Genomic DNA, 20,326 nt, shown 5'->3' with positions numbered 1-20,326 from the left:
TTTGTTTGCAATGTATATATACATAGTTATTTCAATTTTTACACATTGATTGTTCTTTTTTTGCAGTTAAATGCTAAATTCAGCATAAAATTATAAGATCTAGATACGTTATACATCAGTATATACGATTGAATTGATTCTGTCAAAAATATTTTGAAAGTTTGAAGCATATTTTAAATTGGGCTGGTTCCGCGATCAGTTTGGGCTGGAAACATTTTCAAAGGTTGGCAACCCTGTTACTTAGGCATATTATTGACCAATTTTACACATTGAGTTATCAAGCCTGACAAAATGAGCTAAAAATTTGATCTGAAGAGAGTATGATATGTGCTCGTCGCCAGACTGAGAGGTTGTGTTGCTAGATAACAATAGCAGCGAAAAGAGTACCGGAATCATTCCACAAGTTCCTAAACAAAAAAGGGGTATAAACAGCCCTTTAATCGTCAATGGTTGAATGATCTTGATTTTAAAAGTTCTTTACAAGAAGACAAAACTGATCGACATGTAGCCTTTTGTAAGATTTATGATATTAAATTAAAGACCACGCATTGAAATCTTGAGACAGTGATTTAGTAACCATGTATCTTCTCTAAACTGTTGATTTCAGAGTCATGTTATTCTTCAAATTGGCACAAAATGGGTCGCAAAAGTTCAATTTTGCAATCTTGTGCTTTTGTATCCAAATCTTGTGCTTTTTTTTTCTTAAATCTTGTGCTTTTTTTAAATTTGCTGTGGCAGCGTTGCTACAAGCTAACTTGATTTGCATGGAGGAGGGAAAGTAACCAGAAAGAAAATTAATCCACTTGTGAGGAAAATAACAGAAATGAAAAGAATTTTAAGAAATTAATGGAAACTTTAATAAAAAGAATTTTACAGATTTGCCCGTGCAAGCAATATGGGATATCAACCAGTCCCCCCCCCCCCCTTGGTAGCTCATGACAAAGAGGAATTGACCAAAACATGTGGATTGAAGTGTGTGAACAGTAAAGCAAAAGTAAAGTAGTTTCACCTTATATGTTTGGTCGAATCCTTTGTCATGAGTTAGCAGGGGGGGGGTCTTGTATACCAGCTCCAAAATTTTTATTATAAATAGTAGGCTACAATCACATTGTTCTATTGTTCTGAAATTTTGAATTACAAATTTAATTTCAAAAATTAAATGTTACAATATTTATGTTCATTGATGATTGTCCATGATGTTCAAGCTGGTAAACAAACAAAATGATAAATAGTAGGCTAGATATTATAAGCACTAAATCAGCAAGGTCACCAAACTTTTTGAGAAAGAGTCAGGTGGGAGATGCTCGTGAGCTGGAGAACCATTTTGTTCAAAGGAGTCTGTAACCTGTGGTGGTGATTCAACAGAATGGGTGTGTTTTATTCAGTAGTTGCTATATCTCATCTCTCATGTTTCACTCAATCGATTCGTCCTAGCCATGCCTTGTCATTGGATTCTAAGACAAGAGAATGAGTTTGTAGTCTTGCGTAGCCCTCCTTTCTATTTGTTATTTTTATTATTTATGTGCATCATTTGAAGCTGTTCATATCCAAAACAACAAAATAATATAAACTGTAAATGCATACTGATACAAATTCAAATTTAATAAGTTTTGAAAGAATTGAAAGTATTCAGAATGATGAAAACAATTGGATGACATTAGGTCTGATATAAAGAAATTTGAGGAGTGAGTGCAACGGTTGATAAACAAAAACATGTTTTTTTCAACAAAACATCAAATGTTATATATATTATTCATAACTTGATATTCACGGGCACTGACATAACGAGGCAAACTGCGCAATATCCTAAAAGAATCATTGTAAGCAACATGTAATTGTTTTATACTGGAAAATCTATTCTACACCTGGGATGCGTAAAATGACATACAATAAGAACGAAATACAATATTTTTTACAGCAGGTAAGCATTTAGCAAAATGAGATTTTGCATTGTTTGCAGTACAGTACTGAGGCCATACCTGCCTTGAAATATCAGCTTCATCTGAGAAAGAATTCTTAATAAAGACACCTAGATATTTTACAAAATCTATAAACACTTCAGATTTACCTAAATGTAGCAGAGAAGCATGTGAAATCTATTGTCCCCCCAACAGTTTTTGGGGGGACAATAACATACCAAAGGACTTTTTAGAATTGAAAGTAACACTCCACCTTGTCTGAATCCGTTTGACACAATAAATGATTAGGACAGGTGACCTCCCCACTTCACTGGCATGGTTTGTTTACTATTCCAGTATTTCAATAAACGAACAAAATCAGGCACAAGTCATTTTCTGGATCTACTAAAACTTGATTGTGACTCGCTCACCATCTTCGGAAATGAAGGGCGAACATTAACAGGAATGTTATTGTTTTAATCTAAATTTTGTTAGCGGGGTTCTGTGACAAACACGAAAGTAAATCAGGAATTCTGCGATGACAAAAAGGTTGAAGATCTTTGTTCCAGGAACTATTCTGATGGCCATGGTTTCCTTGTCTGATAGCCATAGCCTTCACCAAAGAAAAGTGCCGATAAAATTTGCTGCTTGTCCGGTTATCTTACTTCAATACAACATTTCATCCTGACCCAGATAGAAAAATCCATCATTTTTACATTGATTCAACATATGCAGATTGCAGACGTTGAATCAATGTAAAAATGACGGATTTTGCTGACTGGGTAGCCATCCTGTTTGTTTAGTTGACTTTGGTTTAAAAGTTATATGCAGTCATCAAACAACGTGCATGATGATGGAAAAGGAATCAGAAAATGCTATGACAGTTATAGACACAAATGTTACAAATATACAATGTCAATCAAGTCGCAAAGAGAAAACGACAGATAGGAAGATGTGCAACGAAATTGTTTCAAATTTTTCCTTGAGTAAAGCATCCAGAGTTGCCACAAAATTTAATAATGACAATTCACCTTCGAATAAGAAAAGAAATTACAAGTGTCTTTTGTGTGAAAGATTATGTTCTTGTGAAATGACGTTGGAAACTCATATGAGAGTCCATGACAAGAAAAGACCTTATAAGTGTGATTACTGCAATAAAACCTTCACACAAAAAGGGAATATGATTTTTCATAGCAGGTCGCATACTAAAGGAAAACCACACAAATGCAGCGAGTGTGCTGAAACATTTACCTACTTTCGTGAATTGAAAGTCCATAAGCTTAAACATAATCAAGAACAAAAGTTCAGATGCAGTGTATGTGGTAAATGTTTCATGCGTGAAAATTCTCTTATCTCGCATTTGTTACTGCACACTCAAGTTAGACCATACAAATGCCAAGACTGTGGAAAGGCATTTGCACTGAAAACAAGCTTGAATATACATTTAATCTTCCACACTGAACAACGACAACACAAATGTGATATCTGTGGAAAATGCTTCACTTATAAAAAGTGCTTGAGCAGTCATCAGTTAAAGCATAGTGGAGAGCGATCTTTTACATGCGGTAAATGTGGAAAGTCTTTTGTTCATGAAACATTTTTAAAAAACCACATGGTGCTCCATTCAGAACTGCTTTTGCATGAGTGCCAAGAATGTGGTAAAACGTTTATGCATAAAATGCACCTTGATAATCACATTTTGCGGCATTCAAAGAAAGGTTTGTACAAATGCAAGGAATGTGACAAAGATTTTTCAAGTGAAGATGAGTTGAAAACTCATGTTGTGTTTTTGCATACAGGAGAAAAGCCATTTTGGAGATGAGTTACATGCAACTGATACTACCATGTCTTTTTGAGATTGTTATTCTGTGCAGTATACATATAAAACATTACAAACAGCTGAATTGCTCTTTTAACAATAAAATATCTCACCAGTTGTAAACGCAGGGTTGGAAGTCGTTAGTCAAAAAGCAACGACTATTTCACTATTCGATAGTGCCCAAAAAAGCAATGACTTTCCGCTATCGATACTTAAAAAAAGCAACGAATAGCAATTACTAAAAATTGACTGGCCAAAAAAAGCCCAAAAACAAGCCACCCGCAAACTCAAAAAAAGGTACCAAAACTCAAAAAAAAAACAATCTCAAACTTGCGGGAAAACTGCAAGGTTTGCAACACTGTTAACGGCTCTCACTGGCATGGTTTTTCTGAACTGTGTTGCCGCAAAATTTTCCTTAATCCCTTAAAGTTCGAAAACCGGAAGGGGATTAGGTCGGATAGTAATCCGACAACTAGCCTAAATCTCATAAATTCGTTTAGATGACGAAGTACCGGTAAGTGAACAACAAAAAATGATTCAGCAGTTCTCCTAAATATCGATTAGTGAAAAACGAATAATGATTTCGTTGCTTGCATAAAAAAGCAGTGAAAAACGCGCATTCGATATTTATTTTTAAAAGGAATGGGTATAAGCATTCGATATTCCGAAAGCAACGAATAATGCTATCGAATAGTGACAACTAGTCATTACTTTCAACCCTGTATAAACGTATGATATAGACTTATAATATTTTTTGTTGCTCTGTTCTCTAATGCTAATTGCTACTTTTGTAAAAATTACAAAAAACAGTAAAGCACAATAATACATGGCAATATGTATTCATGCTAAGTATTCATGTAATATTTTGCTTTTCTGTAATTTCTTATGTTTTCTTAAAAAAAAAATGATATAAACGTACTGATAAATAGTTTTACTCCTAGTGTATAGTATGAGCTGTGCAGTTGTCAAAAGAAAAAATATATAGGCGGCGTTCTTTTATAAATATTTTCTATTTCATCTGAGGCATTTTTGATTATTATACTATTGTTATGTTCCAAATATTCCATTGAATTTGTAGTTCTAACGCTGATCTATCAGTTGGCAAAACGTTTAAAGTTGTGTATTATTTTATCACAGTGTGTTGTCTTCATTATAAGTGTCTCTATTTTAACTCAGAATCGTCATGAAAGAACTCTCATCTCTCATGTTAGTGTTTTAGGTTTTAACCCATTTAACGTTTTTGTGATTATGATGGATGATTTTAAAAATAATGTGGTTCTAAAGAGTGTTCAATTTTAAAAATTGTGTTATATTTTGTTCTTGATAGTTCAGTTCACTGCTGCTTTACTTGGGCTGCTATTGAGTACTTCAAAAGATTTAATTAAAAAACAATGTTCTGCATAAAATTTACTTTTGTCCTAAATAATACTGTTTGTCTGATGATGCTATACCATTGTCCCATTTGTCTGCCCCATTAGCTCAGTGGTTACACGCCTGACTCAAGATCAAGCTGCGGTTAGTTCGGGTTTCGGGTTGTGCGCTTAAGCAACGCATTTTAGAACTGTTCTGCATTTAGCGACATTCAGTGAATGCAATAATTCCTCAGCTACAACAAGAGGAGACTTGACTCTGCCAAACTCGATAACCTGCCCTGCGTCAAAACCTCTACTCTACAAATATGCGAAACTACCTGGAATACCCAAGGCTGTGTCAGTCAAAGGATAAAGATTCAAAACCAAACTAATGTAAAAAAAAACAACAAATGCTTGGTTACTTCTGTATGTGATTGCTGTTTGTTATGTTTCATTTTTAAAGTACTGAATTGTCATGTATATTGTATGCTGTATAATTATGTATATAAATATAATCAGTGTATGTACAGTCGTACACGTCGTAGTGCAGTAGGACCATTGTTGTATTTTAAGCAAAAACACATTTTGCATGTTTAGTGTATTTACTTGTAATATAAATTTCACATTTAATGTTTCCAATTGTTTTGAGAAGTTTGCTTGTTTTTACATGTCGAATTCTGCCATTACTTTCTATTGTTTATCTTTGCAGTTTTACAATTATGCTAAAGTTAGACCCGCTGTAAACGATATAATTGTGTTCATATTATATCACCATGGGATGTTCTCTTCCTGGAATCGGGGTGTTCGGTACTGGTATATCTGCTAAGGCAACAATCTACTTACTTAAATCTACAGGATTTCGTGTCGAAGCGATCTGGGGCAGGACTGAGGATGAAGCATCAGAATTGGCAGCTCTTCTTGATATTCCATTTTTCACAACCCAGATCGATGCTTTGCTACTCAATCAGAAAGTAGATTTAGTTTGCATAAACAGTCCACCATATTTACAGTCTGAAATTGCCGTGAAAACTCTTGGAATTGGCAAGAATGTGCTTTGTGACAGACCGGCTGGGTTGGGTTTTGAAGATACCGAAAGAATGTTGACTGCAGCTCGTTACTACCCATCTCTTATGTCACTGATGACATATTATATGCGATTTCTGCCCACATTTCGTGAAATGAAGAAACTGATTTCCTCCGGATACATTGGTGACATGTTAATTGTTGAAATTAGAGTTCATTGCGGCATGTCATTGAACAAGCATTATGGATGGTTGCATGACAGCAGGATGGGAGCTGGTGTGTTATCTGCGTTTGGTGGACATTTTATAGATCTTGTGAGTTACATTTCTGGTCAAAAAGCAACTAAAGTGCATGGTTTTTTAACCACATTTCGAAAACACACTGAAAAGGTTTCTGGGTTTCGTGAAATCACCAGTGATGATTTCTGCACATTTGAAATGATGTTGGACAAAGAAGCTTGTTGTACTTGTGTAATAAACAACAATGTTCCTGGGACGTTTAACTACGAAGTGATGGCAGTTGGTTCAAAAGCGTGTCTCATTGCCAAAAATGGAGTTCTGCATGGCCAAGATAAAACCCTGACCGATTCCGAAAAAACCTTACTTGCTCAAGACGAGATAGGGTTTCCATCTGGTTTTGAAACAATCGGATCTACCGAACTTCTGGGCCAGATACCTGTTCCGTTAATTCAGGGTCTCAATAAACTTGTCGAAAGTCTAAAAGAATCGTTTTTAGATGAAGGCGATCGTCGGAAATGGGATCAAAATGCCTTGGAGTGTGCGGCAACATTTGAAGATGCATTGTACGTGCAGAACGTATTGGATTGCATCAAACGATCGAACAAGACGAACTACTGGGAACAAGTGAAGCAAATATAAATTCCGCACTTGATGCAGAACCATCGTTTCGAGACGTCGTGCTGATGCAGCATTTAATTGTACGATGACTGTGGTGACAAAAATGTATCGTACATGGATTGACTCTCAGGACTGTGCATGATTCCACATGGCTTCCCTAAGTGTTGTTTTACATAATATTCAAAAATCATTTTTATGTGTGTCCAATTCTTCCTTCGTGAATTTTTTCTTGGTGTTATATCAGTGTTTTAAGTTGCTGCGTGATATCTCATTCGCAGTGACAAAATTTTTTATGTTATTAGTGGCAATGTCACAATGTGATAAATATACTTTTTGATTATAAACTTTTTAATATTTGGCTACTGGTCATTGTAACAAGGCATATATCTTGCGCATGAATTATTTTCTTGTAAAGATTGCTTATACTATGTGTGAATGTTCATTGAAACAACAACACTTTCAACTAGTTGAGTTGCAACACAAAAAACATATGTAATTTATAAGACACATTGTAAAGTATCAATGAATAAGAGTTAGCCTGAGCGAGCACTGCGTCGACCTCTCACCTTAGTTTTTAAGTTTTGCGTTTTGAACAATGAACCTACTATTGAGGTATTGGAAATGTTACTGAAAAACCTGTAAAGTTGTCTCATATTGTTTGTCTGCACCTCAACGTCCAGACAATGTGCGAATTAACGTAACGTGGGAAGAGAGCCTTTTGTACTGGACCGCTAACCTACCATCATACTTTGCTTGATTTTGAAACTGATTTATTCGGTAACCAGCGTGATCAATGCTCAGGGTATTTCAATGAAAACTCAACCTGAATTGCTTTTGACGAGGGCTTAACGCCCTCGCGAGTAGCCTAATTGGTATTACAAATGCAAAACGTTTCCCCAGAGTTATATTTTCTTTTTCTGCTGCTTACTTTATATCGTATATATTAATTGAATAATTGTTAATGGTCAGATAGCGTTTTAGTTGATTTGTGCTAGTGCTGAGAAAGATTGTTCTATTCTTTTGTCTTATGCAAGTTTTGCTTTATAATACGTCTTTTTCTTAGATTTGAAGCAGCTGGAAAACAGGTCAATTTTATAAACCTTTCTCTCGTGTTTTTCTCATAACTTTTCATTTTTTAATATTCCATTTCCAGAAGCACCCGCTTGAAAGCTGTAGCGCCTCACACAGCAAAACCTGTCATTTTTACATTGATTCAACGTTTGCAGTCATTGACTCAGTCATTTACATTGAGTCAACGTCTGCAAATGTAAAAAACGACTGATTTGTTGTCTGAAATGTTTAAAAGACGATTGATTGTGCGTTTATAATTGTACTTCGGGACTCCCTATTCATCAGAAAGCACGTAGGCCTACAAAATTGTCCACGTATCGTGTTCATTTAACTGTTTACAGCCAAATATTTTGTGTAACTTATTGAGAGAAGGGATAAGAACATTAATGCAGATGTAAAATGCGTTTGTCTTTCATGTTTTTTGTTTTTTTTAATTGCTGTGTCGACAAATGTAAGTTTTCTATAAAAAAAAAAGCAGTTATGTTTTTAACTAGAATCGAAAATAATTTATTGCCATATTACTTTGAAACTTTCCAATATGGTTATTGGTTATTATAGTCTTATTTATAATTTCGCACATGTTTTGTGTTTTTTCTTTTATCTGTTCAAATATAATATGAGGCCATTTTCCTTGTTTCCTATCAACTCCCTCACGCAAATGTTTGCCGCCAAAATGTCGCAATATGGTGATTCTAGTACCCTTCCTTGGATGACGTCATATGATCTTTGAACAAGCATCAAGGTTTTTGTCTTGACTAATCTTGTGTCGCTGTCATAGAAAGGAAATCTTGAAATCACTTTTCCGATTTTGAGTTACGAAACTTGTTGTATTCCACCGTTCCTGCTTGTACTGATAGGCTAATGAGAACAGCGGCATGTCCCGTAAGGGAACGTTCAAATATTACGTAACGCCTTCGAGGGGAGGGGGGGTTTATGCAAAGCGTTACGTTAGCGTCACATCGGGAGGGAGGGGGTTCAAGCAAAACGTTACGTAACGCTTTCGAGTACGGAATGGTAGTTTTTTGTGCTGAATTCGTAGTGAAAAAGCGTTACATGGGGGAGGGGGATTGAAAAAAGCGTTACGTTGGCGTTACCTGGGGGAGGGGGGGTCAAAAATTCGGAAAAAAAAGCGTTACGTAATATTTGAACGTTCCCTAAGGCTGTCACGAGGTAACACGCAAACTCAGTAGACTCTGCTTGTACTTGGACCCACGTGTGCTTCTCCAAGCTGTGCAAAATACTATTACAAAAGTTCCAGTTATATTTTCCTTCTGTGGTCATGTTTAAAGTGATACTTGGTAGTTGAAGGTTTAGATTGAGTGAATAGGAGAAAAGTATAGAATCCATTAGCCATTCACATTCAAGCCAATCAAGCGTGTCTTGCCAAAGACACGATCGCCTGCTCTCGATAGTTGCCTTGCCAACGCTCTTTCGAGCAGCCGCTGCAAGTGCAACCACTGCGTTAAAGGATTCCACAAGTTCTCGTTGAATGTTGAGGTCGGCTGCATAGCCGAGTGGTGAGAGCCCTGGAACGGCAATCGAAAGGTCGCCGGTTCGACACCACTCAAGAGCATGTGGCTGTGTTTTCGGCAGGACACAGGCTTGCCTGAAGGTGTTCACTAAGATTGGCTTCTAAAATTTTGCCCCATTGCGGTCTGATCAGCATTCCGCTCGTACTTTTGTCAGAGCTTTCAAAACCAGAATGGGCCTGAGCAGCGAAGCGTGCGACTGTACAGTCTACGTAATAAAAGACGAGCAATCAGCTAATCACGCAACAGTTGTTACTGCCGGCGATTTAACTGTAGGCTATGTATGTATGTACTGTGTGCATCAAAACATCAGATTTCAACGTCAAAACATCAGACAGTTTGCTCAAAACCTTAGATCAGATGTTGTAACGTGGCTTTTGTTATTGCTGTCTTTTGTGACGTATTCTCGAGCTGTGTTTGCACTTTTTGGTCATTTTGAAAATAAATGAAACTTTGGGTCTTGCCAGCGCCAGTGAAAACAATTTTTTTTTTGAAATGTATTCTTGAATGTTCAGTTTACGCATTTTAATGCTTAATTCCCGTTTGAAAATTTCATTTAGTATGCCTTTAATCTAAATCTTCAACCACCGGGTGCAAGCCTGGATACGACAAACAAACAAAACTGTAATTCGTGGGCATTGGTTTGAGCCGCTTTGTAGGCTGCCTTTGGTTTAGATTAGAATGCAGTGCGAGAACAGTCTTCTATTACTCGTCTTGTTCTATTAAAACGCAATGCCGACTACACCTGCATAAGTTCGATAGGCACAAATTACTTGATTCAGTCCAAGCAGCTAAGGTAATGTTCAAAGATTACATCAAACCCTTGAGAAGTCAGAATTTGCGTCTAATCAAAATTTACGAGTACGTACAATACATGCAACAACTGCAATGTTTTGACAGTTTTGTGAATGGCTTATGCTGCTTCGTTGTAGCATTTGTTCGGTTCGCAGCGGCCTACAGTAGGCTGATTAAAAATCAACTTGGGATAACTAAAAATATAATGCGAAAATGTTGAGTGCAGTGAAAGTTATACGGTACCAATGGATTTGAAAATACGTTAAACAACAATTTTCATGCTGTTAATCAGCGAAATAGTTGTTCTGCGCTTGAGCTCAGTATTAAATGTTCAACACGTGTTGGCGAGAACGTACGCACGATGGCGATAAAGATTGTGCATGAGCGCTGAAAATATTTCTGAACACATTTTATTGTTCAACTGCCAACTACGAAGATATAATCACCATTCGTAGTCCACCCGACCACCCACAATCATAACGTATCTCTGATCAAGTCAAGCCTGATCAGTTTTTTAGGTTGTGTCTTTCCACTCCCCTTTGAGACGATTGCCTAAACTAAATGTCAGGCCACGTGACGAGGATGCACTGTGCACTTTCTATCCATGTCATGCACCTCGATTGGTCCACCGTAGGCCTGCATGGTGGAGAATGATGAGGATTCGGACCGCGACCTGCCAGTTGAGTAGCCCTAGTAGCAGTGGCGTATTTAGAAAGTTTGTTAGGGGGGGAGGGCAAGCCATTGCGTCAGTCAACCGCGTAGCGGCTGACTGGAGGCCAATGGTGGTTTAGGAGTAGTACACACGGGGTAGTCTCAACGGTAGTACACAGGAAGCTCAAATTTGGTGAAAACGGCTGCTAATTGGCTCAAATTTTGTCTACTTGGGTTAAAATTATACTTATTGCCTGATCATTAGGGGGAGGTCATCGCCCTTTATCCACCCCCCTAAATACGCTACTACTGCTTGGTAGCCTATAGACCAATGTCTGACTGCTGTTAGCAGCAAAAGTATTGCAAGGCTCAATGCCTCGTAAATTTGATGGATGAATTAAATCATATTTTTATAGACTTTTCTTCAGTTTTTCAACAGCTTATAAGTCGGTTGCACAATACAAAATGTTTCATGGTAGGGCAATTGCCCCCTCCCGCCTCTGCCTGTGACTCTCAATAGATGCACAACAGCCTGATTTAGGCTATGGGAACGGAAGCTAGTTAGCGCGATGATGGCATTGCGCAAGGTGTAAAATGCAACGTTTTGATCAAATATGATCTGTGAGTTTGTTTTTGGTTCTGTTGCTCTCCCTAGCACGACACCTCTGTCAGCTATGCATCGTTAAGTGTGCGCTAGGAAGAAAATTTTGAAATCGGTCTTTTAGCTACAAAGTTCCCGTACGTTTGACGAAAAGTACAAAATACATTCTCTTCATACATTGCATTTTTCGATATACTCTGCTTAAACAGAAGACGCTTTTCCTTGCTTTCTCGTCACCTAGGCCTCTTGGTCACCACCAGAAGGCAGAGTAGTTCATGAATGAGGTGGTGCGTAGTAACCTACGCATCGCATCCTGCCTGCAATCTACTTATAGCAAAACAACAAATCGATGTCGAAACATAATAATCTACTTTTATGAATGACTGAATTAATTTAGAAATTAATAAGTCTTTCTAATTTGGGTCTTAATCGTTTTTGTTTTCTTGAAGTTTTATTTGTAATGTTATTTAGTTTTTGAGCGTCGCTTTACATTAGTTACATTTTGTTGCCGTGTGTGACAAAACAAACGTAGATGGCCCGAGAGATCATCTTTACTATCCGCGTGTCACTGGATACCTGGCAAAGGAATTCAGATGTGTTATTCCACAAAAGAAAATAGTTTCTCATAGTAAAAAATCCTTTGTTTGGATGCTATATCAAACGTACGAATTGGTGGCGATTGTGTTGAATTGAACATCGGCAGAAAAGCATTCCACGCGTGTTTACATTTCAACAAAACAATCAATTTTGATTTCTTGACAAACGAATATCATGTAGCCTACCGAGCTGAGAGATAGCAACCTATTGTCATTTCGAAAAATGCATGGTTGTATATTTTAGCATTTTCACTGTCGGAGATAGAAAACCGCGTATACAATTTTGCATTTACCAACTGCAGCATTGCAAATAGAGTGTGGACTAGATTGTAAAAAAACAAAACAAAAAAATACACTTTTAATCTGTCTAATTAGTTTTGGTGAATGTTGTTATCGCTTTCTCAACAATGGACTGAATTTCGACTTAAAGTAAGATTTAAGAACTTTTTTACAGCTCGCTTTGCCAGGTCCGTTGAGAGGATATTTTGGGCCCGGTACCTATGAGATACCTCGAGCTCCAAATCAAGACATTTCTAAGAAAAATGAACTACATCCAAAAACAGCGATGGTTTCTTCATATTCTCTGACCGCTTAGAAAAGTTTCGGGCCCTAAAAATTATCCCGGGCCGGGTCTGAAAGTACCCCTTAGACCCCTCCCTGTCAACGTTACTAGTTTTGGACTTCAAGGCAAAGCGGATTCGATTGTGATGAATCATCGAATGGTTGAAACACCTGCCTTTCGATACTCTTGCTGCACTACACACTTGTCCGTCGAACTCCATCCAAACCCCTGCAAGAAAAAACATTTCTTTTTGAAGTCAACACCTACACAGCTATTTGCTGGAACTTTGGTAGAGAGTACACGTTCTTGTACCACAGATACACAACACTTAGTAACTTCAAATGTTTTATTATCATACTTTATTTAAACAAAACATATAGCCTACATACATAAACGAAAGATTTTCGACGGTTGTCAGCACATCATTTTGTCCTCACTCCTCATCAGGAATAGCCAAATAATTTTTGTTAGTCTACATCAGCAATAAAAAAGGAAAAGACAATTAGAAATTCAATTTTGACTACACGCTAACCACAACTTTACCAGTTCTTTGTAATTAGTTACTTGTTTGTGATTAGTCAATACTTTAGTTAGTTACTTGTTTGTGATTAGTCAATACTTTAGTTAGTTACTTTGTTGTGAGTTAATTCTTTGTAGTTTTTGCATCAGTAACCCAGACAACGAAATCCATCGTGTTTATCTTGATTCAATGTTTGCAGACGTTGAATCAGTGCAAAAATGACGGATTTTGTTGTCTGGGAAGTTCTTGGTGGTTAATGTAGCCTATAGTCTAAATTGATTACTAATTGTCTTTTTTTTTTTATTGCAATTGTATCTATCATTAAGCTATTTCTTTTGATGACATAACGATGTTTTGAATACGTTCAAAAATCCTGTTTGTTCGTTTAATTTTGTAGGCCATGTTTTTTATATAAATAAAGTAGTATGTTGAAACATTTCGTTTGATATTGCTTAGTTTTGCATTCCTGCAGTAGCCTACAGCTGTTTGAATTTTTAAATTTATTTTGTACAATGTTGGTGCAATAAAGTATAGAATTTTCTCACTCACAAATGCACTATGTTATGTATTCTCACACTGGGCAACAGCATGACTATTAATACTTTTTCGGTAATTTTGTAATTGTTTTGAGCTATGCAATTCCACTTTAAACAAATAATTATTTGAATTATGGCTCTGAATGCGAATGAAAAAACAATTGAAATTGTAAAACTTGTTTAGGTTGTTGTAGCTTGCCGCAACACAAAGCAATACACATTCAAACGTTTGCTTTTTACGTTGTTTTTAGGACGTAATTTGATGTTTAAGTGAGTTGAGTAGTAAAAGTATCTTCTTGATATCATTGTGGGTAGGTTTACATTTGTAAACAAAAGTGTAAAAGGAATGCCACCAATCAGACACCAAACTTTTCAAACGCTCACTCCAAGCGAGACGCAGTTGTAGTATTGAATTACGAGTTACCGGATGGAGAAGGTAACAAGCAATCGCCATGCCAACCTAACAAAGATTTCTTTCTCTAACGTTGCCGTAGAAATCAGATTGGAAAGCTGTCACTCTGAAGCAATGAAGATGTTCGTTTGACCGCATCTGGTGCACCACATATGGGTAGGTTTTTGCAACTCTTCGTTGGTCATTGTGGTTTTACTTTTGTAAATTTGACACAATTGATGAACAGTTTAACCGATAAATCAAGATTTCGTTTTTGTTTTGTTTTTAAACTTGTTATGATATTTGCAAAATAGTTTCTGAAAAGAACTTTTAGTTTATCCTTTGTGAATTGCAACTATCCTTGCTACCCGATTTTAGATAATGCTATGTTATTGAGTCTATATGTTATATAGCTTAAATTGTCCGGCCAGAAACAATTTCTCTGAAAACAATGTACAAATGCAACTGTTGCTAGCTGCTATCCTGTGTCTGGTGGTTGGAAATTTAGATTGAACAGACAGGAAGACAGACGTGGAACCGACGCCCTTGGTACGTTGTGCATTCGGTTTTGTAAGGCCCACGCGAAGCAGATATAAAAAAAACGCGATAGCTTAGTTTTTAAACAAATTTCAACTAAAATGAAAGCCGGTGTGTGATGACGGTCTTCAATACCAACGTTCAAAAATTTGCGGTATTATTTTTCAATTTGTCTTTTTGTGGAAGCAACCAAACAACAATTTAAAATAAGTTATAGTTTAAAAATAAATATCAGTTTTAAAATAAATGGTGACTAAACTTTAAATCAATTAAGCTGTAAGCTACATATTTTTAATGGTACAACTTTACAAGTGAACCAAAACGACCATATCCAACAAAGACTAATAAAGTAGACGGTAATGTTATTAGTAGGGCCATTTTTATATGACCTTAAAAAATCAATAATATGACTTTATTTTTTGGAAAATATGACTTTATATGACTTTATGTGCAAATCGTTTATTTTTACATGCGCACAACATCACTCACGGAACTAAAGAGTAAAACATACGCAACATAACAGTAATACACATCCATTTTTATTTTAAACCACTGTGGCGTAGCTGTTGTAGTACAGTTTCATGTAGTGTGGAATGTAAGAGTCTTTGAAGTTACGATTTGGACGTAAAATGACTTTAGTAAGGAAAATGAGCGCTCCACAGACGCTGACGTGGGTTGACACTTCTGCAGTTTTGCATAAAGCGCTGGTGAAATGTCTTGTCTTTGTAGCTCCATAATTTGTTTCACATCGTTTTTGTCCAATCGCTTTTTAATGTAATTTTTGAGCTCAAGCGGATCTTTTCCGAAATCAAGGGCATTTAGATTAGCATGGGCCTCTTTGATGGTGTATGTACAACTTTCCATTTTGAGTATTAAGTTCGAAATATTGTTGTAGTGGAGACATATTTCTGTTAACTGACTAGTCAACTTTGGATCGTTGACTGAATTTTTGACGCTCTTTACAATAACTCCTTCACCTTCCCATGCATTGACTATTTCTTTCACTTTAATGCAATGTGTGACCTCATAAAATATAGGTCTGTGACTGTAAGTGTTATGTAGGCTAATCCTACAGTTTGCCTTTGTTCAATCAGAAATTGCCTTACATTCTTAGTGCTTAATTGCTTCACCGCTTAAATTGGTACTTTTTATTAAAGTATACAACGGTATGACTTTATAACTCAAAAATATGACTATAAAACTTAAAAAGCTGATTTATGACCTAACCAGGAAAATATGACTTTATATGACTTCATAACTTTCTTAATATACCTCATAGGGATGCGGTTTTTGCGTTAAAATTGATTTCACGACTTACTGATGCATAGAAAAAAATATGACTTTAATGACTTTAAATGGCCCTAGTTATTAGCCTGTTATATTGTATACTTGTAGGGTAGACTGTTGAAATAAGGTTTTTACGCAGTTTACACACATCAATGATGATAATTTGTTCAGTATTTTGTTATCACTCACTCCATCCACTGGGAAGATATTCCATAACTTACTTTTTATACATTTGTTTGATGTCAAAAAACGCGTAGGCCTGCTTTTAAGTTTTCGCTATAAACGTTCATACGTAAGAATGTTATGCAAGTGAATTTTGCACTATTTCGTGCTCATGAAAATTTTCTTAACTCGGCAGATGAAGTAAAAAGATAAAACAATGATTTGTTTATTTAGATAAATAGCAACAGGGCGGCGATCATCAAAACATTAAGTTGCTAAGGTGCTCGGGAGTAGGTAACTACGCTTGCTTTGTCTTGATTGGTTGAGCGAACAAAAACGTCACTATGGAGACACAGACACTGGCCTTGTAAAGGAGGAGAGCATTTGATTTACATCATTCATTGAGTCAAACCCTGGAAAGCGGTCATGTTTGGATTAGAGAATAAAATAACAGATTTAATACAGATTTAAAATAATGAAGACTTTGATATATTTCAATGTGCTTATGGCGCGACAGATACTGTTTTATAAATATTGTGCTAAGACTAAGTTGAAAACTATAAATATTCGTATAAATACGTAAGTTTAAAATTTTGTGTTATTTGATAACCGTTTCAACAACATGAGATTGAATTCACTGGTTTATATAGTTATGAAAGGTTGTAGGTAATTTATAAACGACTTTTCATATTAACAGGTTATTGTACTACTTTAACGTAATAAAAAAGAATTTTGAGATGTTGAAGAATCATATAATATAACACAATATAGGTTACTTTACTTATTATTTATATGCAAGTAAAGTGGTTCGCGTTTTTTTTAACTTAAAAATGGCAACAACATTGCATTAAGACTAAAACGTTTTAAAAGTGTACAATTATTTTTAACAGAGCTATCGTATTGCTGCATTTTATTCCTTGCTAAAAAGCCCGCCGATAAACTATTAAAATGGAACTTGGTGATACTGGTGTTTCTCTCGGTGATGTTGCTGGTGCCACAAAAGCTGCAGGAGCATTAACGAAAAGTTTACCAGGAATGGCTAAAGCCACTGAAGGCGGTAAGTTAAAAAATTTCCAGCAATGAGGAGCAACATTTTTGATATGGTAATTGGAATTGACGATTTGTTTATTGAAACTACGGTTTCCTGATTTAACTGCAATGAGCGCACATTTTAATTTTGAGGCTTTTCTTCTCAAAGTTAAGCAAAAAAACTTCTTCTTTCGCTGTTACATAAAGGATAGTTAAGTTATGTTCCAATAGTTTACATGGAATGCTTCTAATAACTTAACAATCTAAACAGTGTGATGTTTTTAAAGATTGTATCTATGTATTTCAGGATCAGCTGAGCCAGAAGTCTGCTCACAGTGCAATCAGAAGATTGTTACTAATCAGCCAGGTAATGTATTTTTTAAACTTAAAATTATGTGATGCTTCTAAGTTGAATAATGTTTACACGCTATGCAAACAAAATCATGTTAATATATACATTGTGAAGTAAGCAACGATCATGCTGCTAAAAGCGAAATTCAATCTATTGCATCATGTTAATAGCTGACCTAACTTGGCGTGCCTTTGAACATGTAATCTGGCAATAGGTGACAGTAAACCTACTATGCCTTTAACCACAAAAGCGGGTATAGGAAAGGGGTTACACAATTTGGTCATTTCCCCATAGAGAAGAACAAATGCAATATTTGATGACAGAACAACGCAGGATTGTCATCATGTTCAAGACAAATCACCCATTGAGACTCCAAGTTAATGGATAGCTCCTTTCAAGCTAGCTTTCTGTTTGCGTCATTTTTTCGAGCCATGCATAGCTGTAGTAATAATAACGTTATGGTTTTATTTAGTGTCGCTATACAACAGCTAAAATCTTTTAACAACAGGGCTCATGTTTATAGGGCTCGATATTATCACTTTATTACCCGATTTATTCTCACTGCGTTATGCAAGAAAGAACACAATCGGTAGGCTACCGTTTAGAAAGTCTTCGGTTTGACCCAACTTAGAATCGATCTCCTTTCTACCAGCACTAGAGCCGAAGGCGAAACCACTCGGCCACTGAGCTGGTGCATGGCTGTAGTTCCTTCAAGATTATTTTCTTGGTCTACTAATTGCTTGTTGAACACCACATTTTAAGAGTCTTACATTCACGCTTGCTCTTAGCAAAACAAGGAAAATTGTAGATGACGCTGCTGCAATTTTTCTCCAGCAATGGTTACAACGTTTGATTTGTGATCACAACGTTTGCTTTAACAATTTTTCTTTTTTAAGGTGCCAGTGTAGCTGGAGCCATAGCGAGTGCAGACCAAGCCGCAAACTGCTGTAGTAACGCTTTTGATTGCTTTGGCAAAGGATTAGATGCCGTTGATCAAGTACAAAGCATGACAGGATAGGCGTAATTTTTTTCAAAGATTTTGATTCATTTCGCTTTCATTTTTTCAACAAAAATGCGTTTTCTTCATCAAGTTACCTATTCTAGTTCATAACTTATGTCTAAAATGCATTATTTGCTGATTAACTCCAAAAGCATTATTTAAATTCAGACTTACAAATTGTATTTTAATTTTCGAAAATGTGTCACATAGTATGCTAAACAAATTGCGTATTTCAACGATAATGCTACCTATTTCGTATGCACTTCATGCCTTTTTCAACAAAGTTATAATCCTAAATAATGTATAGTTCCATTGAACAACCATACCATGCCATTGTACTCAACGTTTCTTTGAACGCATAATTTTAGTGAAAAATCAAAATAGACTTAGCCTACGAATTATGGAAACATCAAATGGAATAAAAAAAAAAGGCTCAAATGACTTGTCAAGTTACGGTGCTGATGAGCATTATGATCGCTCGAATTAGAATTGTCCTAATTTCACCGTGTTTATGATTGTAGCCTGCGGTCTTGTGTGTTCAGTAGACTGTTACTTTGGCAAAATAGTCAAGTGTATTTTGTTTCAAATAAATTGTTTTCGTCTTTTTTATTGTATAACACGATATCCAAAATGTAAGTTACTGATAGTTCGCTGTTTGAAAGAAATTGTATTTTCTGTCATCAATCGTCTCTTAATAAATGCAAAAAAGCTCAAGTGTTTGCCGAATTAAGATACAGTTTTTATGTGCAGTAGGATACTTACGTTGATTCAAAATAGAGCTTTCCTGCGACGCTTTGATTAAAATTTAGATGGCTTAGACGAGAGCCTTAGAATAAGTGCAACCTAGGCGCTGTTGTTTTAAATTTCCCTGTTATGTTTATTTTCTTTGAATATAATACAGTATGGCTGACGATAAATAGGAGGGCTTGTGGGCAAATGAGGATTGATCTCTTGTAGTGCTGCATGCAATGTGTAGTTTTTTTTTATAAAGTCGCAATCAAACTTTTGATCTGATGTTCAACAAGCACATTTTATCTTCGCAAATTGTTTACCAAAGCGTATTAGTCCATAAGAAGTCAATGCACTTTGTGTGTGAACCATGACCTTCTTTATATGAAGATGGCTATGGTCTGACCACATACGCGTGCTCTTGGTAGCCCAGGGGTAAAAGCGACTCTTGTTAAATTTTCTGTTCTTTCTATTTGTTCACCGTTCACGTATATTAGGGCCAGCCTTTGTTGTATTTTCGAAGAAACAAAATAAACAACAAATTTAAACATGTTTCCTCGGCAACTGGTGTAGACTGTAGAACAATAGGCTACATTCAATACATTCAAACTGTTGAAAGAGCATCACTGTTCAGTAAAACTATGTTTGCAGGCAATCAGGGCCTCCGAGAGAAGTCAGCACTGGTCGGGAAACAATACGAAAAATGGGCCCTATAATATTTTTAGCAAATATTGCGTTGCATGTTCGTGTTAAGCTGAAATTAGCCTACTTTCCTCAGCATGAAAAGAACTTCGCTCAATGTAAAAATCATAATAATCACTGGATTACACTTGCAGCAAAAATGCCATTGAAGCTAACTATTTTGTCTAGAAAGCTTTGTAAACACACAATAGGCCTACAGGCAACGAAAATAGTTCAACCAAGCATTTAATTCAGGAGTGTCCAAACTTTTTTCCACGCGAGCCAGATTTGATAATAAGTCTTCGCTGGCCAACAGCCACAATAATTTTTCTGAAAACTGCAAGTTGA

The 20,326-nt window shown here is 36.2% G+C and overlaps 3 protein-coding genes across 3 annotated transcripts; all 3 read left to right on the top strand.

Moving 5' to 3' along the window:
- Positions 1-2,711: 2,711 nt before the first annotated feature.
- On the top strand, positions 2,712-5,777 carry LOC145775649 (uncharacterized). Its single transcript, XM_082586976.1, has one exon. It carries the CDS (start codon positions 2,746-2,748, stop codon positions 3,718-3,720), a length of 975 nt encoding a protein of 324 aa, XP_082443102.1. The 5' UTR covers positions 2,712-2,745; the 3' UTR covers positions 3,721-5,777.
- LOC145775648 (glucose-fructose oxidoreductase domain-containing protein 1-like) lies at positions 5,777-8,968 on the top strand. Its single transcript, XM_082586975.1, has one exon. The coding sequence runs from the start codon at positions 5,843-5,845 to the stop codon at positions 6,968-6,970; it is 1,128 nt and encodes a 375-aa protein (XP_082443101.1). The 5' UTR covers positions 5,777-5,842; the 3' UTR covers positions 6,971-8,968.
- Positions 8,969-17,077: 8,109 nt separating this feature from the next.
- On the top strand, positions 17,078-19,282 carry LOC145775922 (uncharacterized). Its single transcript, XM_082587333.1, has 3 exons — positions 17,078-17,244; positions 17,524-17,583; positions 18,465-19,282. Exons 1-3 carry the CDS (start codon positions 17,136-17,138, stop codon positions 18,584-18,586), a joined length of 291 nt encoding a protein of 96 aa, XP_082443459.1. The 5' UTR covers positions 17,078-17,135; the 3' UTR covers positions 18,587-19,282.
- Positions 19,283-20,326: the final 1,044 nt, after the last annotated feature.

Source organism: Aplidium turbinatum, chromosome 8, assembly GCF_918807975.1.
Source record: "Aplidium turbinatum chromosome 8, kaAplTurb1.1, whole genome shotgun sequence".
In the NCBI taxonomy this organism is placed as follows: Eukaryota; Metazoa; Chordata; class Ascidiacea; order Aplousobranchia; family Polyclinidae; genus Aplidium; species Aplidium turbinatum.
The sequence above is the reverse complement of the archived record's forward strand: the minus strand, read 5'-3'. Positions and strand labels throughout refer to the sequence as shown.